Source organism: Drosophila mojavensis, unplaced genomic scaffold (assembly GCF_018153725.1).
Source record: "Drosophila mojavensis isolate 15081-1352.22 unplaced genomic scaffold, ASM1815372v1 contig_80, whole genome shotgun sequence".
NCBI classification, from domain to species: domain Eukaryota; kingdom Metazoa; phylum Arthropoda; class Insecta; order Diptera; family Drosophilidae; genus Drosophila; species Drosophila mojavensis.
In genome coordinates, this window is record NW_025318906.1 from 13794801 (window position 1) to 13819654 (window position 24854).

Below are 24854 nucleotides of genomic sequence, written 5' to 3' on the forward strand. Positions count from 1 at the left end.
ATCTATATGACAACCATTTTATAGGTGTGTATATATAAGGCATTTGATCTCTATATGCTAAAACTGACATCGACCAACTAAACTGATAGATCTCTCAGCCCAATGCGATTTTATCTCGCAAATCATAGAAAACTGACAAATGCATATGGTATATTCATTAAGTAAATATATGTGGGTATACAAATATATATTATATACATATATAGTAAATCTTTTTAGTATATACATATATTGCTTGTTTTCATTAGCTTTGGTTCTGATTACACAGAAGTATGAATCGGGCATTACCCAGCGAACGAACAAGTTTCAATAATCTGTCTTAGATCAAGTTCGTTTCACTGCACCCATAGACATATATGTATATATGTGTACGTATTGCTTTTAATGAAATACAAATCATGCTCGTTAAATCTAAGTACTCGAACAACCTTCAGTTAGTGGGGAACAAGTTTTACAATCAGCTTGGATACTCATCTCTTCTTAGAGATGTTTTCCTAGATAAATATATTTATTAGAATGAGCACTACAAACAGGTTGTAAACCATTGCGAGATGCATGTGGGACTCCCTGTGATGATGAACTGAACGAATAGAGAGTCTAACTAGAAAATACTCTATACTTCAAATTGAAGTATATCTCGTCTAACATATTTCTCAACTCTTCCTTCATCTATGCTCAGTTGTAAATATAAATGCAGTTTCTGATAGATAACTCACTCCTTTTCATTACTGTTGACATACCCTATAAAACCTTGCCAATACTTACAGGGTATACATAATCAATTATTGCTGAGCCTATCATCTTACACAAATAGTTTTTGAAAATATATTAAGTTTGATTTAATTGTGGGCATGTGTCTTTGTAAACAGTTATTCAACTTAAAATTACATGGAATTACTTCTTTTTTTATCATTTACATAAAAAAAACATGTTAAAAACTCGCATTCTTGCTGGCCGGTCGGAAGGTTTGTACTGGCATAGATCTATTTTCTCTCTCACTTTCTCTCCGTCTCTTCTGTCGCTCATTTTTGATTTTAGTCCTCCGGCACTTTCCATTGTAATTGCTTGCCCCGATCATATAAATTTTTCAATGCGAGCGTAAATTTCTTTTCAGCCTGCAGCTGTAAATAGTGTTTGTAGAGCTGAAGGGTTGTGCGAGCATCCTCGATGGAGTCATGTGTTTCCGATTGTATCTTAGTGCCTATACCAAATTGAAAGTTCATTTTAGGATATACATTATATTATACATATATAGTATTACTTACCCAAAAAGTGCCAGGCCAAGAAACGCAATGAAACCATGCGATGGTGCGGCAGATGAAACAGATGTACAGTGTCAATAATTTGGTCGGATGGTACATAGATATTAATGACTCTGCAAAATGAAATATGTTAAGTCAAATATAAATGTATTCCCATATTTGTAAACTTTACCTAAAATCATTCTTTAGGCCATGACCAACAAATATGACGCCCACATCGACAAGAAACTTCAGTTTCTGATACGAATACTTTAAGGCAGTCAAACGCTTATTGCTGAAATTGGCATCCAAATCGCCGGGCTTAATGCCCGAAAACTGTGTTAGATAATCAACGACCTTCTCCTGTGTTGAAATATAATCGTCTATAAAGGGCACGCCCTCATCGCGACCTTGACTGCAAGTAAGAACAGATTATTAAATTAATAATTTAATATAATATAAACATATAGACTTGCCCTCGAATACAGGAGATGCGGGCGACACTCATGTGACAAGGTTTAATTGTTGCTGTTTTGCCATCCGGACGTATTTCATTTTCTTCCGGATTCAGTGTTACAAACTCCGCATCCATGGCAATTAAATCGCCAGCTTTTGGCATCTCATCCGGTTGCAAGGGTCGTAAAGTGGCATCGGTGGCGAGATTGTTGGGCAACGGATTCAAAATTTCCTAAAAACCAACATTATATTCAATTAATTTCTATTTCAATCAATATAAATCATTTCAACTTACATGCATGAATGGATTAGCTGGACTATTGATTGAATCGCTGCTTTTCGTGGGGTTTAGTTCTTCTGTACTTGGTGTTGCTTCTGCTTCGTCTTCTAGACTGCGATAGAAAAGCACGCACGGCACCTTCCAATCCAATGTGAACCACACGGATTCTTGTGGTGCAACAGGTGAAATGCTAAAGTCATTAAATATATACCACTGCTGTTGAGTTTCATCCACGTCTGAGGTGGCTGCCTTCATTGAATGATACTTGGGTCGCACATTGATCAAGGAAACCAAGTTCTTCTGGGTGCCATCGTCCACCTGGCAGACAACTGCATGCAGTGCGTACATCTTTTGTATCTGGTTCTCCTGTTGCTGTTGTTGTTGCTGTTGCTGCTCCTCATCCTCCGACTCTTGTTCGGATTTGGAGGCGTGCGTGGGCGAGAGCACGTTCAGCTCACCCGTCTCACTGATGCCCATGTTAAAGGCCAAGGGAAACCAGGACTTTTGTCGCGCACTCGGTGAGCTGTTGACATTGGTCGTTTGATTGGTGTGCGATGGGGACTTCCTATCAGGATGCATAAAATGACAATCACTGCGAGAACAGTTGACACCATAGCGACAAGGTTTGCTGGTGCTCAAAGAAGTTGCCTCGGCAACAGGTCGCTCACTCGTGCGATTCAATTGACGTTTCAGGAAACTAATATCCTTTTCATTATTCAGGCCGCAGTTAATCGCCAGTATTTGCGGCAATGATGTTACCTAAATGGATACACAATTAAGTTGAATTGAATTTGAAATAAATTGTTTGAATTACCTTAACGCTCTGATTGGTCGGTGAAAACTTTTTGCAACTCTCACAAAATGCTTGAATATTTTTCTCTGAGCTCAATGAGCGTTTCAAAATATTGCCAAAATCAAAATACTGCTCATTGTCCTTCAGGTGCGTGGGATATGATAAATTGCAGGCCAACAGTATGTTCTCTTTTGATTTCTAAAATATAAATAAGTATAGAATATACATTATAAAAGAGTGATTGATGGCGAGAGAGTGCCTGATCTATGTGTCTTATAAGAGAAGCAGACTCTTTAACAAGTTCCGAGATCGATTAGCTGTAAAGCTCAGCCACACCTCCTTCTTGCCCATTATTTAATGAGTTCTATTTTACCTCTGCCTGACATTTGATACATCTGTTTATACATATTTGTTTGGTGCCAAATATTTTACTTATATCCGTTTCAGCATTAATTTTACAGCGTTCCCTTTCCTCCTCCTTCGTATTGTCATCTGTAGAATATACATAATTTGATATATATTATTTTACATAACTTGTTCAATCAAATATATGCCTACCTGCAATTGTTTCATACGCTTCTGACGACGAGTTGCTATCTGTACACATACTTTCAGCTGAAACATTAATATAGATAATATATTCAATTATTTAAATACGAGTATACTAAAAATATATTTACCAAATAATGCATTTTGTGGTCCATTGATACCAGAGTTCTTGCCTGAATCGAGAATTTCATAATGCATTTGATGTAATATAAAACGATTCCAGTTCTATAAAATACAAATATGTAAAATAAACATTAAATATATTATTTACATATGGACAATACATATATTACTTGCCTGAATTAGGGTAATCAGATTCACATTTGATGATCGATCAGACAAAATCAAGCCCAAAGCGGATGCTTCAGGCACTGTGCGAAATGAGCGCAAGAAGTTGCTCGCTTGGCAAGGGGTTGAAGCTATAAATAAGTTTTTTGCATACATCATCTAATAGCCGTATACTTGTATGCGTACAAAAAACCAACCAGTGCTTTTGTCCAGCATATGAAAGAGGAAGCCCAGTTCGCAGGATAAGCAGAACTCCTTCGAGCAGGTGTGATTCATAAGCTTTATGCGCAAAGGCTCCGTGAAGTAGAGGATCTAAATGTGTACAAGGAGAAAATATTTAATAAGACATCAAATTTAAGTTTTATAATTTAATTTCTAACCTGCAGCATGGCATTGCAATAAGAGTTGGGCAAGGTGGCTTCTAGTCCGGCAAAACAAGTCTGATTATGTTGCTCGAAATCAAAGTCCTGTGTGCCTAGCTTCGTATATTTCATTTCCACTTTGCGATAACGTCTCGGTATGATCTTCACGCCGCTTTCCGCTTTCGTAGCTGCCGTGTTGCCATTTACATTCGGAATGCCTGCACCGCCTTGGCCTTGTTCAATCAGGCAATAGGGTATTTGATTACGTCGGGCAGTTCTTGGATTGGGCGAATAGCCAATCGGTCCCTGCATCTTCATATTATTTAGAACATCTGCATCAATGGCCTTTGGACGATGATAGTTATAGCGCAAGAGCTCCTCCGGCCAGTCGGAGAACCAGCGTGTGCCCGTAGTCAGATGCGGCAATAAAACCGAGGACAACGGAAAATTAGTATCCGCAAAGGGAACCATCGGCAACTGCGGCACCACGTCTGCGAATTCTGTGTTTCTGGAAAACGCATTAAATTGCGGCTGTGGCGTCTGTATGGAGGTTATTGTATTAATATGCCCCGATTGATCGCCAAATGCCATCGCTTGCGATGAGGAGCTAATGTCAAAGCTCAAGCATTGGCTGCCATTCGTATTGATTTGATACATAGAAACGCGAGGCTCACTCAGTTCCACAGTATCAACCAGCTGGAATTGACCATAGCTCGATACGACGGCCAGACGAGATGTCAGCGAAGGCAAGAACTTTAGCATTTGTGGATCGATTAGCACTTGAATGGGGGAGATCAATCGTAGCATACGCAGATCGTAAACCATTAAGAAACGATCAATCGCCAAATTGTTTTGCCTTCCACTATAGCCACACGATATAAGGTAATTGCCCTGCACATCGAAGTCGGAGAGGCTATTTGTATGCGTTTTAATTGTATGCTCCACACTTAGGGTATTTAAATCTCTCAGAGTGACTGTACCAAACTGATCGCCTGCAAATAGATAGCGAGAATTCTTGCGAAGCACCGTGCAACCAGCAGACCCTACGTGCTCCAGGCGCGTCTCCTTCAAGGTACGCATGTCAAAGTCGATGAGCTCCTCCTGCAGACCAGCCATAACCAATCGATGTGGCGACAACTGCAGCATGCACACCATTTCAACCATATTATTGGATCTGTTCAAAATAAGAAATTGACATGAATACAAGAGACATAAATACTATAAACATGAAGACATCAGAAACATATATTAATGATTTACTTGTGCGTAAACTTTGGTAATCCCCGGCGTATCTGATGGCGCAGCGATGTCTGTGTTAATACCAAAACTCCCGAATCAATCGTAATGATTTGACGGACTATATCGCTGGCATGCACCTGGAATGATGTGTATTTCTGCAAGGAGCTAGTATAGTACGACGTCACATGACCCTGCGAATGAAGATTTCATATATATATTACAAAGTAGGTTGTCAGCTAAGTTAATGGATGCCTCACGCCTTGGTTGCCCATCCAGAGAAGTTCTTCGTAGTCATCGAAGGCCACAGTAGAGACACCGAAGTTTTCACCGCCGTCAGCAAGAATTGGAATTGGGCTAGCGACATAATCCGCATCGCTGGAGCCAATATTAAATCCATTGAAACTGGGGGAATAATGATCCGCAGTACGCGCGGGACCAGTATCATAGACACCTAAATATGTAGATATATGTTATCATAAATTTATATACTTGTATATAGGTATCTAAATAAAAATGGAGAAAGTTTTAAAAAATACACAACACATATACATGTAACTGTCTTATATATGTATGTGGTCGACGTACTTAAAATGTCTTCTGTCGCGCCGATTGGGTCGGCGCCGCCACAATAAACGTAATCCATTTTGAAAACCAATAACACTCTTTATTTACTGTTTACGCTTATTATTTATATTTAAGAAGTTTTATTTGCATCAATTGTTGTTGCGTATATATATATATGCTCACGAATCATCATCGTTTGGTATCCAAATTGTATCGATATGTTGTAGGAAAATTATATTAAATGAATGCCAAATAAATTATCGATATATACGAATTTTAAACCATAAATTTAATATTGAGCAGATTGAATGCATGTTTTAATAAAAAAAAATACTTATGTAATTCACAAAAATAAAATAATTAACTTCATTTTGTTGAATCCTTGAATCTTAGAACAAATACTGTCTAAGTTCTTAATGTAAATGTCAAATCATCGATTCAATATTGCAGCCCTGGAACCCAAATAAGAATGTTTCGTGCCACATGCAGATTTGCTGTCAGCTTAACTAGAGATCAGTTTAGAAAAACTTTGAAAATGGCTGATTTACAGAAAATTGTTGAAAACAATCAACGTGCCCAAGGTCTGATTGACTCAATACAGCAAGAGGTAATACAGTACAGTAGGAACTACTGTACAAATAAGTTAAATGCAACTCATTACAGATGGCGGCTATAGAGAATGAGCTCGTCCAGCGTAAAAAACAGGAGCTGATTAAGGAGAACGCATTTTTAACGAAGGAAATTGAAAAAGCTTTGGCACAACTAGTTGCTCTGGAAATTAGCAATGGCAAGAGACAAATACCGGTGCCAGGTAACCGAGGAATATGCACCCAAACCGAAGCAACCTCAGCAGCCGCTGCTCCAGCAAGTGAATCGAAAGCTCCAGCTCCAGCTCCAGTTTCTGCTCCTAAAGAAAAAAAAGTAAAGGAAAAGAAACCGCCAGCTGAAAAGCCAAAAGCCGTTGCCGAAGCTCCTATTGATGTTGGCCGTCTGGATTTGCGTGTGGGCAAAATTATTGAGGTCGGTCGTCATCCTGACGCGGACAGTCTGTATTTGGAGAAGATTGACTGCGGCGAACCGTCACCGCGAACTGTTGTCTCTGGACTTGTAAAATTTGTACCACTAGAAGAAATGCAAAATCGTTTGGTCGTTGTTCTCTGTAATTTGAAGCCCGCCAAGATGCGTGGTGTTACCTCTGAGGCAATGGTGATGTGTGCTTCTACACCTGACAAGGTTGAAGTGCTAAGTCCACCTGCCGGAGCCGTGCCTGGTGATCTGGTCCATTGCGAGGGCTACGAACGCAAGCCTGATGCCCAACTCAATCCGAAGAAGAAAGTATTTGAGACGTGTGCGCCGGATTTGATGACCAATGCGGACCTGGTGGCCTGCTATAAAGGAGCGCCACTCCATGTGCCAGGCAAAGGAACCATTGTAGCACAATCATTGAAAAATGTTCAAGTCAAATAATTTTTTGTTGTGAATAAATAGTACGAAGCTGAGTATTCTTTGGCATTTTCTTAAACGATATTCTTATATAGTAGAAATGAAACATTTCATTTTTATTTTGTTTCCATTAAATTCCCGATTTATTTATACTAGGAATCAATAATATAACGATGCTTAGATCAGTTCCAAAGTTTACAAGAATAATAAGAGAACTATGAAGTTTCCGGGATAACATTTGTTTTCACATTTTATATATTTACAATGTAATGGAAATTAGTGAGCTTAGCTGTTAGTTTTCAGCGTTAACAAAAATTACATAAATTAGTTTTGTCAGATTTCATATTTGATACAAGATTTGGCATTGCATTGACTACTGTTGATGGGGTCGTTGTCCTGGAGGCACCGCGACAGGGTTCGGATTCCTATTTGCTTCGACCACAATGGTCTTTGTTATTACGTCATAGGCTGTGCGATTGTTCTTAAAAAAGACCATGATAACGCAAATGGGAAACAATAGGGTCATCACCAGGTTCTTGGCAAAGGCGCGCAATAAAGCTCGAAAGAAGCTTGGAGTCTCAGCGGGATAGACTAGGGCACGTAACGGCTCTCGCTGTGCCTGGAATACAAATTGTGGCATTACTGGCGCCTGCATTGGTACTACAGCTTCCACATAGAGGATACGAATCTTCATCAGCGATTTGCCAGGTGTAGCTCCATTATAGAAAACCGTCCATAGGCATTCATAGCAACAGACGAGAAGCTTTGTCAATAACTCAATTAGTATTAAGTCCGACGACAGGGTGATAAAGTCCATAGAAATATCTAGGAAATTCAAGAAGATATCCTCATCCTCTAAAGTCTTGCGCATCACATCCTTATCAAAGTCCAGATCAAAAACATGAAACAGCGAAAAGGTTACAATAATTTTCAATATGAATAAGATGACGACATCAATTGCTTCTGCAACGGCGCGTTTCCAAAAGGGTGCCACAACCATTTCTGTTCCACCCAGTCGCTGTATTACATCCTGCTGCTGCGCATCGTCCAACAAACGAAAGCGACTGAAGGCTGGTCGAACAGCTGCTGGGGCAGCTGCTGCTGGCTGAGGCGCAGGCTGCTGAGGCAGCGGCTGCGTCAATGGAATCTGCTGCTGACGATTTGGGTACAGCTGCTCAATGCCTGGCGCTCCGAATGGCAATGGCGTTTGCAATAATTGTGAATAGTTATAGTTGGCCATCAAATAATTAGGAAACATTTGCATAAGTGCCGCCTGTTTGGCCCACTCGGCTAGACTAGCAAAATATGCCTCCTTTGTTGACATCTCGCTGTTAACGCCCGTCGATTTGCGCTCCCGCAGCTCATTGTTTTCAGATGCTTCTTCGGCGCTCTCCATGTCACTTGCAGTCAATTTTCCGATACTTCAAATTTGCAAAACTTATTTACATATATTTGGATTTTAGCTTTAGTTTTGTTGTTGCAGTTGACGTGTAAAAGCAATAGGCGGCGGGGTGTGAAAGGCCAAGGGTATTTATATTGTTGCAGGGTTGCATTGAAATTCCCAGTGGGACAGTAACCAGTGCTCGTACTCCTACTTTTCTCTATGAAAATATTAGTGCTTCAGCAGAAACTATAATTTCACGATAGATATTAAATATTTAATATATTTATAATAATGGAGCACAAAATTACCTTGCTTCTGTCGAAATTATTCAACACTAAGTTCTCGCAAGCAAACTTAAAACTGACAACAAAATATTTCTGTCAAATTTTCACCGCCTAGAAGTCAGTATTATATTTCTCAGCTCATTTATTGAAACGAATAAAATTTGAATTGACATCAAATGTACAGAGTTAAAAACGGAAAAGAAAATTGGTTTAGTATTCATAGCCTCATGTGAGCTAAAATTCATTCCAGTTCACAATACGCATAAAATTCAATTAGTTTATTATATATTTAATGAATATTTATTTATTAAAATGGTATCCACTTATTAAATAGAAGTACATACGTATTTCACACTGCGGATTCTCAATTAGGTATTGAAAGACACATATATACATATGCCGTTCGCTCTAAGGTTAAAATATAACTTACAAGTACGCTTGCCAAAAGCCACAAGAATCTCACTTATTTCCTCAGTATTATTGGAACGTACATACATATGGCTGGATGAATATAGTATAGCATACAGATATCTTATGTTCCAATTTCTGTATTCATCTTATGTTATCAGTAATTACATAAATATGTACGATATTTGATGTGTGGATGTACAAATGGGCCAATATTACAATTGCAAATAATTCGAACGTATATGTCTATATATACACATATATATCAGTATGTATGTATACGCAGTTCTAGTCGCTGACAACATATTATAAACATAAAAACAGGAAGGTGGCAGAACAGAACAAAAATATAAACAATAATACAAAATTCTTCTATTAATACAACGGAAGTTTCGACGATGACAACGTAGGCAAGTAGGTACAAAAAGTTATATATTAACAATTTATAACTTATATTCAGCATATGTGAACGTTCTTCAATAAAGGAATGCAGCAAAAGAGTCTCTCTTCTCCTCATTTATTGCCAAACATTACCAATATTTAAATTCCCAAATTGCTGATTTAAGTTGGACGTCACAGACGTGGCCGTAGTGCCCGTTGCAGCCGGATAACCCGTGGAAGGCAAACCGCTCGACAGCGGCTGCATCAGATTCATGCCAATGCCAAGCTGCGGCTGCTGCTGCAGCTGTGGTTGTGATTGTGGTGTGGCCTGCACCGCTGGCCCAGCATTACCAAACAGTTGCATGCCACTAAGCAAACTCTGATTGGTTTGCATCAGATTGTTTGCTGATTGTTGGTTGCTGCCCACCATATATGAGCTTGCTGTGGTCGCATTTGGAAATGGGCCACCGCCAAAGGCGACATTGCCAACTAGATTCATCGACCCACCGGTGGGTGCATTGCTGAATGCATTTGGTGCGGCCATAACGGGTGCATTATACATGCTCACTGAGTTGGGGGGTGTCATAAACTGATGATGCGTTTGTTGCGGCACCTGCTGCTGCTGATGGTGATGGTGCATGTAACCGCCCGGTGCCATGCCCGTGAAATTACCGAAGCTCAGTTGTGGATTATGTGTGGTTGGCGCATTGCCATACAAGGCCAATATGCTATCCTTGGACATCTTGCCCGACTGATCCTTGTCGCCGGCACTGAGTGTGCCTTGATTGAAAAAGTCTTGCTCCTGCTGAGCTAACGAATTGGGCTGACTGGTGGGCATGGCTTGCGAGACGTCGCCACGAATTCCATTCCCATTGCCATTCGTTTTCTCCGGTGTCACATTACTGCTACTGGCACTCAAGAAGCTCGTGAAACTATCATTCTGCAGATCCTGTACAGCGCTCGCTGCTATCGGCTTCGTGGGCGAGGAGAGCCCCAACAGATCACTTTCAGCAGCACCACTACTTAGGCTATTGGTGTTTTGCACACGATGCGAAGTCTTTGGACTGCAGCCGCCCACCTGATTGGGCTTTGGTTTGGGCAGCGGCGCTGGCAGCGGTGTGCTTTTCGTCGCTGTCGTTGCCGAAATGCGCTTGTCGCTGTTGCTCGATATATTGCTAATGCCCAATCCGGTTTGCCCTGCTTTCTTTTTGCGCTTTTGCCTTTCCAGTTCTTCGTCGATCTCCTTGGCCCAATCGACTTTGGGCGGCGAGGGTGGCACCCATTCTCTTGCCAAATACTTTTTATGTTCATATTTCGCCCGTATGAAATTCTCCAGAGCCGTATCTGTCTGTGGACGTCTAAAACCATCCGGCAGCTGCGCTTCGTAAACAGCTCGAGCACGCGAGTTGCCCATCAATTGCAACGAAATAACTTGCTCCGGCGTCCAGGCATCCAGATTGACGCTTTTCACACGTGATATGTGGACGCCCAGATTCCGGTGGATGCCAGCACATCGAATGCACAGAAACACGCCCAGATTCCACGATGCCCAGCGGGGACCTGCAATAAATCATTGTTTATTTTTATTTACGAACAACTAAAAACAATAGTTGGCGAGAATTCGTTTTATGCTTATCTAGAAAACCACACTTATGATGCTAAAAATATTCATGTAGAGCTATAGCTGAGTGGTAATATTATCAGTAACAGTGAAAGCTCAAGCGAGTGTACAGACAACACTTCAGATATGATTAAAGTCTTTCCACAAATAGTGTATCTCATATATTATCAGTGCGTTACAGTGAAAGCTCCACTGAGTGGACATATTAATAATTGATATATGCGTTTTACATATATGCCTATTCACCAGCTATGCCTAGCCCACTAATCAACTAAAACTTGCCATTAAAGGGCAGTCTTTTATGTAGCGATTTCACTGTACCGCTACTTCGTCCATGACCCTATCAAAAAAGGGGGAGGAGTACACTTAAAACATTCGCATTGCGTGCAGCGCCATTAACAAAATGAAAATGATGTACTTAATGCTAGCTAAGTGTGAGCTAGAATCCTTAACAATGAGTCCCGAGTAATACTAAAGAGGATAAATATGAATATATGCATATGTACATATGTTTACATACAACTCAAGCTTTGTGTGTATGTGCATACATATATAAGTATGTATGTACACTATGGATAAGTGTGTGTGTTAACTTACCCTTGGCATCACAATCCACACAATATTTATTGTCATCATCCCGCAGCATTTGGGTTAATAGGGTTTGACATTTTTCCTGTATCAATTTCGTGCGCTCCGTTTCCTTACGGCTTGCATTTGACGTGCTCATTTTCTTGCACTTGTCGTTGCTGGATGCGCTGCACTAAATGTCTGTAATATCTGTGTTAATAATATGTTAAACAATGAGTGTGTTGTGTGCTTGCTTCTTTAAGTTATTAGCCGCTGTTTACTGTGTTTCGCATAGATGTAAATGAATTTTTTAATGGTTTAAGAATACTACAATTTTTGCTATCGAAAATAGTGTACGTCTGCGTCTGTACGTCACACTCATTTCGAAAGTCTGGCAACAATAATGTCAAAATGCGAAAGACCAAACAGAGCTGCCAGATATTCAAATGGCAAGCCACTTTTTTCAAAACGAAAAAAAAAAAAAACAAACCTTTGTTGTGCGTTCCTTTATATGCATGTGCAACAAGTGAAGATTGTCTGAATTTATTAAATAATGCAACCATTAAAAGAGCAATTGGATGCATGCCTGCGTATGCTAGATTGTAGTAGAACTACTAATAAAGGGGACAAAAATTGGCTAAATGTAAGTAATTGTATTTACCGGCTGCTTGCAGTTGATTGCATTTTTTTTTTTTTTCAGGAATTTTGTGCAAAGTTTTTAACATTTGCAAGTGATTTGCAAATTTATATAAATAAACAATTGGAACATGAGACAGTGGAAATTATTTGCCTATGCCTAACGCAAATCCTGATATGTGTTAGACAATTGGAGTGTACAATTCAAACGGAGGAGGCGAGTGGCTTAAGGATTCACGTAAGTAAAAATTCAACAAGACATACCAATTTTAAGATTTCTTTTGTTTTAGGCTAGTCATTTGCAATTCACTGATCGCATCACAGTTTGCCTTAATCGACTACGCATTTGCCTGCTGTCCACTGCTAATGGAGCTACCCAAGATAACGCCACAGAAGGTGTTTCTTTTGTTAAGCTCCTGGATTCTTTGCTTGATTTGTTAACAGATTTCACAAGCGAACATGTGGATAAAAGCTGCATTGATGTGAACCTCTTGAGTAAACAAGTCAAGTGTCAAGTGGATTTGCTGCTAGGTCAAACGTTGTCCTTTGCCAATGTGGCCTTACAACAGGATAAAAGAGCACTAAGTGCGCTTTGTCAACGGGTATTTGACTATATATATAAAAGATCATTTAAATGAAATATAATAGTACTCTTTTAGGTCATGCGCGATTGCAGCGCCTTTCAAGAGGACTGTCTTCTAGCCAACAACTATTCCAATCAAAAACTGAGAGCCTTAACCTTGGAGCAGGCGCTTTATCAACTCGAGGAGTATCTAAACGAGGCTCTCCTACGTTTAGTTTACACTTGCTTTTTGGACTTTCAAAAAATATCGGTAGATAAAATACGAAATTTATTGAGAAACTCAAAAACGGAAGCAATAGCTGATGAATTTATAGCCGATTTCGATGTCAATTTGGATCGTGCAACACAGATTGGCATTTATGCCATAGCATTTGCGCCAAATTTGAAAGGTATTTGAATTGGATTAAACTTAGTGTTATATTTTGGATGTATGTATAAATCTATATCCCCTCTTTAGTCAAAACCATCGTTCGCAGCTGTTTGGCTTCCTTTGAGTATTTGGATACCAGCTTAATCCCCTCGCTGCAGTCGAATGCTTCTGATTTACATTCGGAGCTATTGGAGCAGCATTTTAAGGAGGAAATGTCCAGATTTAAGCAAGCTCTGCAAGAGATTATAAATAGTCGCGCATTCGTCGCTTGTTATCTGCAAATACTAACGAATGCGCTCAATTCAATTGAGAAACAATTCGATAAGGCGCAACTCGAGGATCTCTTGCAAATGGGTTTCTCAATACTTGAACACTTTCAGCTGGATGCCAATCGAAAGGTGGTGCTTCAGCCAGGACAGGAGCAGCTGCAAAATTTTGTGAAAATTCTGCGCGAATGCAAAGCGATTCTAATGTGCGCCGCCCAAGTAGAGCCCGAGCGCATTATAAAGAGATTTAAGATATTACGCAACATTCTGCGTAAGCTACACGCGAACATCGTCGACGAACAGAGTAAACCAACAGGTTTTAGGGATAAAGTGGAGCAAACTGTGGAGCTAGGCGAAGAAAGAGCAACAGGCAGTCTGCAAGGTTTAACAGCCTCACCATCACGCAGCATACTTTACAATACTCAGAAGCAACGCAGTAGAGCGAATAGTTGTAAGCTGGAAGAAGATAACGTGGAGCAAATGCAATTTGACTATCTTAAGCTGAAGCCGCAGAACTGTGTACGCAGAAGTAAGTTGTTGAGAGGGATATGATGGATATAGTTGTAGAAAGCAATGCGAGTTACCTTTACTACTATATCAAAAAGTTTAATGATACATATATTGCTGTTGATATATTGATGTCTGCATGAGAATTTAATATTTGGCATTCCAAATCATATTAATTTATTATATTATATTATATCATATTTATCATTTTTTTATTGCAGAAGAGAGCCTACGCACTACGATGTTTAAGCGCCAAAATGTTTTTGTAAGCGCTAAGCTGCAGACAAACAACGAGAGTCAATCGGGCAGCTTAGAAATTAGTGGTAAAGCAATGAATTGATTTATTTATATATATTAATAATTATTAAACTGTCCCACAGAAATTCTCAACCAACTTACATGCCTCACGTCCAGCTTCAGCATGAGCCTGCAGGCAAAGTAAAGAGATATGTCGAGCATCATAAATTCATTCGTTCGTTTTTTTAGTTCGCATTCGTCTTTTTATGTTCGTATTCATTCGTATTCGTACTCGCATTCGTAGTGTTAGTACGCAGTGTTTGTTATTTTGCTCAGCATCCAGAGGATTAAAAAAAACTTCAAATATTATCAACTATTATTTGTAAAATTACATAAAATATCGTCCAATGGGAATTGTTCCATTAAAACAATAAGAGAAAGCTTTTAAATTGTGTTTTGCTAAGAGTTCAAATATCGATTTATCCAAGCAAAAGCCAATTGAACTTGTAGATACATAAAGAGACATAGATTTATTATTTATAGCTTGTAAAACGAGGAGCAATGCAAACGAAGGATATTTCAAGAGATGATATAATTAATTATCGCAATGTTAAACCAGCAGAATTGAATAACAATCATCATGTGGTTCCTATTGGCATAATTATAGTGCTTTGCACGGTTTATCTGATGATTGCGGGAGTACAAAACAACTACAATTATTACCTAAAACCAGGAGTAGCTGCCGTAAAGCTAAATCAACAAAATGCCAACGACCAACTGCATCATTTACTCGCAAACGGAAAGGAGGAGCAGCCCGTGTGCAGAGAGGTTGAAGTATTCAACAAGGAGGAGTTTACCTTAAAGGAAGTCAAACAATCCAAAAGGCAGCAGTTAGTCAATATCAAAAGACACAAACAGCAAATCAAATCCATTAAATCAACTGGCAGACAATCAAAATCCGAGCTGCAGAGAAAAAAGGATAAGAAGCCAAATACAGCTGAGCCCATAATTTATCTATTCGCCTTGGTGTTTATATATCTACTGCTAAAAGCGGCCTCCGACATAAATCAGCATTATAAAACGGTAATGGCCCATCAACACCAAGCTAAAATTGTTTCATATTAATATATCTTTTGCCTACAGCAGAGCAAAGGCGATAAACGACTTCGTCGCTGCTCCCTTCAATCCTACGCGCAGAAGGAGCAAAGGCACAATCATCAAGATCGGCGCGCTTCAAAAGGTATTTCAACAAAAAGTTTGCCAAAATTTTAAAGAGGATCTACATAAATATGTATTTATTATATAACTAGGGAACAAATCAAATCAAAATAATACACAAAATAGTTTTTATTGTAATAAATGTTGTGAACTATCGATGTAAAACATATCCTAACTTAAAATCTATATACCTTTACACTTGAACTTTACTGCAATTTCTATATGTATGTGTACTTCGATTCCTATTAATATATAGATGTATAATTTTAAGTGTTAATGACTTTGTATGTTTATGTGCCTATATATATGTATATATATATATCCTATATACTGTGTGAAATAAAACTCTTTTCCGCACTCCTGTGATGATTTTACAAAGTATTATCTAGCCACAACATTTGTGTTTTATTTACCCTATTTTCGAATTCTACTCATTCAATAACCGAAATCTGATTTACATACATATATACACACCATATATACAATATATTATATGTGAACTCTTTTCTTGCAAGATGTTCTTCCATTGCAAACGAGACACAACATATTTATAGAGGGACGTTCCATATCGCTGGATCGTTATAAGGCCAAAGAGCAGACAGCCAGGGATCTGGTGAAGAGAACCTATCCAAGCAAACCCATCCATCCAGCCATAGGCAAACATCTTCCCGGCGATGTCCATTTGGGTAATGGATCGACTCCATTGTCTACACCCAGCTAAGTTTCTCTTTTCCCCAATCCCACTCTAGAGCCGCGAATGAGTCGTCGCCTTTCGGTGCCCGTCAGCATTAACTATCAAATGGTGCAGGTATCGCCGCTAGTGAATCCCGAACTGGTCAGACGCGGCTCCATGGCCGAGATGATTCTGCCCGCGACAGCTCCAAGTGTGCAGACACCCGACTCGAAGCGGCGGGTGCGCATGATAAACCGCCACTAAAATAATTTCACTATGCTAAATATATACGAGGGTAGTTTGAAAAATTTGTCATTTTAACTTGAAGTATAAAAAAAAGAAGAAATTTATTGTAATTAAAATTAAACTATTATATTTTTCAGACTACCTTCATTTTACAAAGTTTAAAAGATGAATCGAAATATTCAACGAATTTATGAATTACTTCAGAGATACTTGAGACCCACCCAAACGATTCAAACAGCTCTAGCTGTAGTAAGATCATATATACATATGAATATTTTTAGCAACTAAATGCCAAACTCAATAACTAAACTATTAAATAGTTTTTTGCCAAATCCATATCCAAAAAACTTTTTGAAATTTTTAAACTTAGACGAATTTAGGCAATATTTAAGTACACCCCATTATTATAGCTCACCCGCTTCATCTTATAGATGATTAAGAAATATATATTGAAAAGTATTTAAGTTTCTGGTTTTCCAATCAAACCACTCAAACTATTTTTAATCGATAAATACATTTTATGAATAATATTTGACGAAAGCTTCAGCTGAAACAAAATTTTTAATAGGGTTTATATTCGAGTTTGCATTCTAAATGTTTGAAATTTGATATATATAAAAAATATATTTTATTGGATTTATATATAAATAAAAAAATACGGAAGTTCCAGATTCAAAGGTCAGACATCATTAAATTTAAAAATTTTTTAAACATATATTCCAGTCTCTGATTTCTTGAAATCTATTTTCAAAATCAAATAAATGCGATTCTGTTTGTCAGTTTTTTGTTTTTGCTTTTAATCAATAAGTGTAGTATTATTAAGGCATTTTGAAACATAGAAATTAAATTATAACTACGCCCATGCAATTATTAAGATATACAAATATACACACATTTAATCAATTGCACAGATGAGCCGTATTACCAGAACATATAGACCTATATATGGACATATATATATATATTTATATATATATATGTATATGCTAATAAACTACTTAAGGGCAAGATTTAAAACAATCTTAGGCTAACATTTTTGTGTTTTGTTTTTTCTCCTCGTTTTTCTGTCTTTTGGAATCAAATATGAAATTATTCAAAACCAGTTGATGTACATACATATATATTTATATAAATATATAAAGTATTCTATATTTTATTAACTTAGATTGAGATGGGAAACATTAAGAAAGTCTATGCATTGTTTTAGAGTACGAGTAAAAAAGAAGAGCATAAAGTTGAACTTAGATTAAGAATTATGTGACAAATCTACAAAAATTTTCTGGAATTTTGTGCTAGTTTGTTGTTGTTTCTTCTTCTTCTTCCTCTTCTGCTCCGTCTTCATCTTCAGCTATTCATTTAAATACAAAATAATAAATTACGTATTTTAATTGCAATTGTGGAAGTGTGATTAAGGATTAATCTTTAACTAAGCTCATTGCCTTCGTACAGGCTTTCGCAGCTCTCCAGCAAACGAAGCACGGGCGATATATCATAGGGATATAGTTGTCGAGAGACGAGCCGGGATATTTGCAAACGCAAGCGGATGAGCACACCCATCGCCTCGTCCAGCATGGCATTGCCCATGCCAAAGCTATGGCAGCTATGCACAAACATCGTCCAGTTCATCCGAATATATTTGAGAAATCGCAGCAAATACAGCAGAAAGCACGTCTCATTGCTGACAAGCAGATCCAGCAACAGGTCCGAGCTATTCGATGCCATTTTGAGAAACTCCAGGAATGTATATACAGGATTCAGCATGGCGACCAGCTCGGGGAATGCATTATTCCGAAACGAGATGCCCGATGTGACGTCCAGGGTGCAGACCATTGCCTCTATCAAGTGATCATCCTGATCATCAAAGAGATGTATCAGAATCTTACTAAAATGGCATTCCGGATGGAACTCCAGTGTCTGCTTGATGAACGTTTCCAGTTTGCTCAAGACATCTCTTATCGATCGCTCGATCAGCTGTATATCCTGAAAGGCATCGTAATCGGTTGAATCTATCGACGAGTCTGATGAATCGCTGCGTATTTCCTTTACAGTAACCGCTATCGATTTCAGCACCAGTAGCACCATCTTCTGCAGCAAAGTCTTATCCATTTCGATGAGGCCAACGCTACCAGCTGCTGCCGCCTCTGTCCCCTCGTGTGCCGGCAGAGAGTTGTGAGCCAGTAGCGTGCCAGGCACATAATTGACAGGAGCACCATTGTAACCAATCAGTCCAACAATATTCTGGGGCTGGCGCCGTGGCAAGGATTCGAGTATGCGCAAGCTGCGCACATGGCAGACAATCTGATGGGCCAGCCTGCATGTCTCCTCCGGCAGCATGTCCTGCAGCGCCAGCGTGGAGCCATAGCAGAGCGCCTCATTGAAGAGGCACAGCATCTGCTTGTAGACCGTGCACGACAGATTGTGATTGAGCAGCAGCTCAAACTTGTCCAGCTGCGCGTAGAACGGACGCGTCTCGTCTATCGAGAGATTCGCCTTGACGGAAATGATGTTCTCCCACAGCTGCAAAAAGTTGAGCACACAATGCTCGGCGCTATCCTGATGCACTGGAGCCATCAGCTCCGACATGTGCTTCACTAGCGTTGGCCATTTGTGCTCCAGTTTCTGTATGGTTACACATTTCAGATGCGTTGTATCGAAGCTCTCCGAGTCGGTTAGGGCAACGACATGGCAACCATTGGCTGGTATATAGTTAGCGAGTGAATTACTGCTATTATTTGTTGATGTTGTTGTTGTACTCTGGCTATGCTCGTAATGGTCCGCATCAGCCTCGACTGCATCACGGAATTGCAAGGCGAAATAGTTATTCGCCAGTGGCTGATCCTGCACGGGGAAATGCATATAACTAATGGACGTATCTGCCGCTGTGCTGGCTGCCGTGCTGCTCGTCGTATATTCATCGTCAAGCGGATGCAGCTCCACATCCTTCCACTCCACAATCCGTTTGATTATATCTAAGCTAAAGTGTATCTTCTGCACGGCTGTCTGATCTAAAAGATCGTAGTTGAACAATTGATCGACAATCTTTTGCAGCCACTCGTCGTTCAGCTCCTGTTTGGCAATGACCAAAAAGGCGGCCAGAACACGCGCTGCCAAAAATTGCACATAGGAATTGTTGTAGCCGGCCAGCACGATAATCTCATCGATCAGCTTGTGATCGTTGCGTATTAAAGCATCGCACACGTCCATAATTCGAGTGCAAATGAAGCCCTTCGCATTCTGTTTCAGGTAAATGTCGAAGAGCAGCTGCAAATTGGAGAGGAACTGCAACAGCTTGTTGGTTGGCCATTCCCGCAAGTAGGCAATGCGCTTCTGGCCATTCGAGTCGTGTGAGTAGTGTGATTGAAAGGGCTTCCTTAGCGTGCGCTCTGAGACGCCGCAGAGGCATTGGCGTGTTAGCGATTGCTCAAATTCCAGCATATCATCAATGGTCGAGGCGGAGGAGGAAGCGGAGCAGATATTATTGCTACTGCTGCTATTGCTGCTGCTGGTCGTTGTCTGCGTCAGCTCCTTTGTGGCCATTAGCAGTTCGGTTAGCTGCGCTGCTCGATCGACCTCATCCTTGGCAACGCCTTCGCTGCCCTTTTGTGGCAAGATATTGTTGACTAAGTGCTGGACACCGCCCAGTAGTTGCGCATAGGAGGCGGCACGCGAATTACTGGGCGTCGTTGTCGGCGAGTTGTTTGTGCTGCTGGGCAGCGAGTGTGTGGAACAGGACGAAGACAGCGATGAGGATAACAGATGACTCCGATTGTTGCCATTGGCATCCATCACATCCGCTGCCGCTGTCGCCAATATGTCCGGCGGCGATTTGGCAGCCACCAAATGTATTTGTTTATCTATTTTCTGGCGTTTCGTTTGCGGCTGTTCGTTGAAATGATTGGTGGAGACATCTGTGCTGGCATAGGCAATGTTTCCATTGCTGCTGCTGCTACTTGAATTACTGCTGCTGCTGCTGCTGCTGCTGCTGCTACTGTTGCTGCTGGTGGTGCTGCCCGTTTCTGTGTCCATGTTGCGTGTTGTTTTCTTTTTATTATTGACGTACCCGACGTCCTTTTCAATTGTTAAATCGTGCACTGCAAATAAACGACAGTTTAACTTTTCTTTTCAATCAAAAAAATATATCGAATGCAAGCCAAGCCAAAGCCTTTGCAAGTGCCACCGAATTACGCGTATTCACAAGGTTACGTGTGCATTGAATTTTCTGTGCAGCTTGTGCACGTATTTTGTATACTAGTCACTAGCAGCATGCAATTGAACATTTCGAATGCCATTATTTATCGTTTTCGGGACTCAAATTAATTTAAACATTTTTGGCTACTTGTTGCTCAATTTACCTTTGTAGCGTTTTGTATTTGTTTCACTTCACTCTCGTTTGTGCAGGCGCAGTGCATTATGGTTTCGTTCTGCATTCAAGTCTCGCGTTTTTGTTGTTTACATTTTATTTATTTCATTCGCTTAAGGTTTAAGAGCAATATACAAAAAAAAAATAACAACTGGCACTGTTAATTAACAAGTAGCGAGCGCGTCGCCATCTTTTTGTAGTGTTGGGTTGTTCATATGCTGGTGCAGTGCCTACACAAACACGTTACGACATGAATGGCCAACAAGTGTAGAAGGGAGCCACACACGTTTCGACGTGCATGACACCTGTTTGAATCAAATTCCACTAAGAAAAATGCTGGTCCAGCTATCAAGCAGCATATAAAATTAAATCAGTATATTTATTATAATCACCATTATTGATTTTGAATAGCGTAATAGCTTTTCTTCAAATATTTAAATATCCTAAACAAAATGTTATATGCTTCAACTGGTAGCTCTCCAGTCACAGAGCTGCCACATTTTTATAGAACATAAATATCAAAAATTTTCTTTTTACTTTTTTTATAGAAAAATTAACAAATATTTTTCAAAATCTTGATATATATTAAATTCAGTAAAATTCAAATTTGAACAGTTTCACAAATACAATTGGCTCTTTTACTTTGGCACCGTATATATATTGACAGTGTGGCAACACCGCAACTTGTTTTTCATTTGACATTGAAGTTGCACAAATTTCCAGCAGCTGGCGGGTGGGTGAAAAGGACTACCATTGCGGTACCATATCGGCAATTAGTATAAAAACGGCGCTTTTGTGGAGCTACGCTGTGGGCCGTGCTGCCCAATACCGATTATCAAAGAAGTTGTGCAGTAGTGAACTCGACTCAGTTATAATCACATTTAAGTAAAGTGTCATCTCTTTTGCTTGTGCAGTTGAATTTTGTCTTTGTTTGTGTCAACTTGTGTTAACAAAACCTTCGAAAGGAAAATGGCTGGTACACTGCCCCCGCTTAATCAAGAGCCGATTTTCAAGAAACTCCAGGAATACTATGACCTCCATAACAAAGAGCTCATCATTAAGGACCTGTTTATCAACGATCCTAAACGCTTCTCCAAATACAGGTGAGTTCTTACGGTTATACGGTTCATACACACACACATACACACACGCACACACACATTAATGAATGCCGATAAAGCTAGATTTCAAATTTTCTATGCGTGTATGCGTATATCTGTATATGTTATACACACATTTATTTGAATGTATTTATTGGGCGGTCAAATCGCTGAGCTTTGGGGTTTGGGAAAAAAAGTGTTGGATAATTATTCGATATTAAGAATTGATAAGCAATAATGCTGTAACGTTTTTGATAATCTAATATATAATAACTCTTTACGTCAAGTTATCAGAATATCTTTGTCCTTGCTTAAGGTCACAGCAATGACTTTTATACCCTTGCAGGAGTATTATGATATCGTCATCAAATTTGTTACATATAGATATACCGAAAATTTCATATAGTATATACATACATGTGAATATTTATTTTTGTATGTGTATATATTTATTTATTGTTAATTGATGTACCCTACTGTGCCCATCAGTATTGCGAATAGTTTCTATTCCGTTTCTAAACAATATGTTTCCCAAACCATTATAATAATTACTTATTTTAAAAATAAGAACAAACCGTATATTTTATGAAGTATTTCATAATAATCGTCGAATATTACAATTAATATTACTTCAATATTTGCTAGTGTATTTGCAATTCAACTTTCGCTTTTTTCATTGCCATATCCCAATATCAATTTAAACTTGGTTAAGGTCAAACAAATTACTTTCCATTAATTAAGAATCAATTTTATTTTATTTGTTTTTGATTAATTTAGTTTGCGATTGTCAACGCCCAACGATGGTGAAATTCTGTTGGATTATTCAAAGAATCGCGTGAATGAGGAAGTATGGCCTCTGCTGCTGGAGTTGGCTAAGGTGAGACGCGTTGAGACGGCACGAGATGCCATGTTCGGTGGACAGCACATCAATATAACCGAAAATCGTGCTGTTTTGCATACGGCCTTGCGTAATCGCGGCGGAGAATCTGTACTCCTTGATGGCAAGGATGTGATGCCCGATGTACGCGCTGAGTTGGCGCATATGAAGGAGTTCACCAACAAGGTCATTTCTGGCGTTTGGCGAGGCTGCACCGGCAAACAAATCACCGATGTGGTTAACATTGGCATCGGTGGCTCCGATTTGGGTCCACTCATGGTCACCGAGGCGCTGAAGCCCTATGGCAAGGGCTTGCACTCGCATTTCGTATCGAACATCGATGGCACCCACATGGCGGAGGTACTGAAAAAGGTCAACTATGAGACAACGCTGTTCATCATTGCGTCCAAGACCTTTACCACACAAGAGACGATCACAAATGCCACTTCGGCCAAGACTTGGTTGCTGGAGCATGCCAAGGATGTGAGTTTACTAATTATATGAAAGATAATGTACATTATTAATGTAAATGATTAATTAATGCAATTCGTGTCATAGGAGGATTCGGTAGCCAAACATTTTGTTGCCCTGTCTACAAACAAGGAAAAGGTAACCGCGTTCGGTATCGACAGCGCCAACATGTTCGGCTTCTGGGATTGGGTGGGCGGACGCTACTCTCTCTGGTCTGCCATTGGCTTATCCATCTGCTTGTCCATTGGCTTTGAGAACTTTGAACAGCTGCTCGAGGGTGCATACTATATGGATACTCATTTCCGCACTGCACCACTGGCGAAAAATGTAAGCGTTGAAAATCTTTACATGTAATTAAATATAAATTAACATAGTGCAATTTTCACATTTCGTAGGCACCCGTTATTCTGGCTCTGCTTGGCATTTGGTATTCCAATTTTTATAATGCCGAGACGCACGCTCTGCTGCCATACGATCAGTATATGCATCGATTTGCCGCATATTTCCAACAGGGCGATATGGAGAGCAATGGCAAATTTGTCAGCAAATCGGGCAAGAAAGTTAGCTATAATACGGGTCCAATAGTTTGGGGCGAGCCAGGCACAAATGGCCAACATGCCTTCTATCAGCTCATACATCAGGGCACACGCTTGATTCCGTGCGATTTCATCGCACCAGCACAAACGCACAATCCCATTGCCGGTGGTAAACATCACAAGATATTGCTCTCGAATTTCCTAGCTCAAACGGAGGCCCTTATGATGGGCAAGACCGCCGATGAGGCCAAGAATGAGCTCTCCAAGGCGGGCCTGTGCGGCAACGAGCTGGAAAACTTGTTGCCCCATAAGGTCTTCGTTGGCAACCGCCCGACCAACTCGATTGTGGTCAAGAAAGTCTCACCATTCACTTTAGGTGCATTGATTGGTAAGTTGGCTATAAATAAATAATCTATTTGATCTTTAGAATGACGTTTACCTAATATACTTTGCAGCCCTCTATGAGCACAAGATCTTTGTGCAGGGCATCATTTGGGACATCAACTCGTTCGATCAATGGGGCGTCGAGTTGGGCAAACAGCTGGCCAAGGCCATTGAGCCAGAGCTGGATAACTGCGAAGAGGTCTCCAGCCACGATAGCTCCACAAATGGCTTAATCAATTTCATCAAAGCCAACTGGAAGTAGATCGCGCGCATACCTAAATTTGACAGTTACGTCTTTTACTTATTTATATACACGCTATGCGAAATTCTGTTCTTTGGCACAAAATTCAAAACTATACTATATTTGCATGCATATTGGAATTATAAACATAACGCATTTTGTTTGCAAATTGGCGAATTATCTCACTATCGGTAGTTACACTATATTACACAGGTATATATGTTGTTGTTGAATGTAGCTAAATTACATGTAAAACAGTTTAAAAAAAAAAAGAAAAGTGCATGAAATT

At 39.7% G+C, this 24854-nt stretch overlaps 8 protein-coding genes across 11 annotated transcripts; 4 read left to right on the forward strand and 4 right to left on the reverse strand.

Annotated features, from left to right (window-relative positions):
• Positions 1-811: 811 nt before the first annotated feature.
• LOC6579823 (PAN2-PAN3 deadenylation complex catalytic subunit PAN2) lies at positions 812-5994 on the reverse strand. Its single transcript, XM_002005660.4, has 15 exons — positions 5794-5994; positions 5466-5659; positions 5230-5399; positions 3988-5143; positions 3805-3919; positions 3617-3738; positions 3451-3544; positions 3329-3385; positions 3144-3262; positions 2792-2968; positions 1993-2736; positions 1718-1929; positions 1435-1656; positions 1266-1375; positions 812-1201 (listed from the first exon to the last, which is right to left on the reverse strand). The coding sequence occupies exons 1-15, from the start codon at positions 5849-5851 to the stop codon at positions 1035-1037; spliced, it is 3717 nt and encodes a 1238-aa protein (XP_002005696.1). The 5' UTR covers positions 5852-5994; the 3' UTR covers positions 812-1034.
• Positions 5995-6211: 217 nt separating this feature from the next.
• On the forward strand, positions 6212-7274 carry LOC6579824 (aminoacyl tRNA synthase complex-interacting multifunctional protein 1). The gene is made up of 2 exons (XM_002005661.4): positions 6212-6379; positions 6436-7274. The coding sequence occupies exons 1-2, from the start codon at positions 6242-6244 to the stop codon at positions 7237-7239; spliced, it is 942 nt and encodes a 313-aa protein (XP_002005697.2). The 5' UTR covers positions 6212-6241; the 3' UTR covers positions 7240-7274.
• A 164-nt stretch (positions 7275-7438) lies between these two features.
• On the reverse strand, positions 7439-8831 carry LOC6579825 (protein FAM8A1). Its single transcript, XM_002005662.4, has one exon. The coding sequence runs from the start codon at positions 8609-8611 to the stop codon at positions 7589-7591; it is 1023 nt and encodes a 340-aa protein (XP_002005698.1). The 5' UTR covers positions 8612-8831; the 3' UTR covers positions 7439-7588.
• Positions 8832-9156: 325 nt separating this feature from the next.
• LOC6579826 (stromal membrane-associated protein 1) lies at positions 9157-12259 on the reverse strand. Of its 2 annotated transcripts, XM_015163896.3 has the most exons (3): positions 12115-12259; positions 11891-12061; positions 9157-11232 (listed from the first exon to the last, which is right to left on the reverse strand). In XM_015163896.3, exons 2-3 carry the CDS (start codon positions 12018-12020, stop codon positions 9809-9811), a joined length of 1554 nt encoding a protein of 517 aa, XP_015019382.1. In that variant the 5' UTR covers positions 12021-12061; positions 12115-12259; the 3' UTR covers positions 9157-9808. The 2 variants fall into 2 exon arrangements, with proteins under 2 accessions (XP_015019382.1, XP_002005699.1); XM_002005663.4 differs by having other exon boundaries at positions 11891-12259.
• A 61-nt stretch (positions 12260-12320) lies between these two features.
• Positions 12321-14908, forward strand: LOC6579827 (serendipity locus protein alpha). Its single transcript, XM_002005664.4, has 7 exons — positions 12321-12503; positions 12561-12734; positions 12787-13098; positions 13156-13468; positions 13537-14244; positions 14444-14545; positions 14603-14908. Exons 1-7 carry the CDS (start codon positions 12414-12416, stop codon positions 14662-14664), a joined length of 1761 nt encoding a protein of 586 aa, XP_002005700.1. The 5' UTR covers positions 12321-12413; the 3' UTR covers positions 14665-14908.
• Positions 14909-15013: 105 nt separating this feature from the next.
• LOC6579828 lies at positions 15014-16640 on the forward strand. Of its 2 annotated transcripts, none has more exons than XM_002005665.4 (4): positions 15014-15542; positions 15603-15699; positions 16193-16363; positions 16427-16640. In XM_002005665.4, the coding sequence occupies exons 1-4, from the start codon at positions 15021-15023 to the stop codon at positions 16612-16614; spliced, it is 978 nt and encodes a 325-aa protein (XP_002005701.2). In that variant the 5' UTR covers positions 15014-15020; the 3' UTR covers positions 16615-16640. The 2 variants fall into 2 exon arrangements, with proteins under 2 accessions (XP_002005701.2, XP_032586203.1); XM_032730312.2 differs by having other exon boundaries at positions 15606-15699.
• Positions 16641-17363: 723 nt separating this feature from the next.
• Positions 17364-21175, reverse strand: LOC6579829 (protein lines). Its single transcript, XM_002005666.4, has 2 exons — positions 20949-21175; positions 17364-20687 (listed from the first exon to the last, which is right to left on the reverse strand). The coding sequence occupies exon 2, from the start codon at positions 20620-20622 to the stop codon at positions 18019-18021; it is 2604 nt and encodes an 867-aa protein (XP_002005702.1). The 5' UTR covers positions 20623-20687; positions 20949-21175; the 3' UTR covers positions 17364-18018.
• A 424-nt stretch (positions 21176-21599) lies between these two features.
• Positions 21600-24825, forward strand: LOC6579830 (glucose-6-phosphate isomerase). 2 transcript variants are annotated; one of them, XM_032730311.2, is made up of 6 exons: positions 21600-21689; positions 21871-22059; positions 22834-23416; positions 23492-23731; positions 23800-24328; positions 24396-24825. In XM_032730311.2, exons 2-6 carry the CDS (start codon positions 21926-21928, stop codon positions 24584-24586), a joined length of 1677 nt encoding a protein of 558 aa, XP_032586202.1. In that variant the 5' UTR covers positions 21600-21689; positions 21871-21925; the 3' UTR covers positions 24587-24825. The 2 variants fall into 2 exon arrangements, with proteins under 2 accessions (XP_032586202.1, XP_043866730.1); XM_044010795.1 differs by lacking the exon at positions 21600-21689 and adding an exon at positions 21696-21714.
• The last annotated feature ends 29 nt before the right edge of the window (positions 24826-24854 follow it).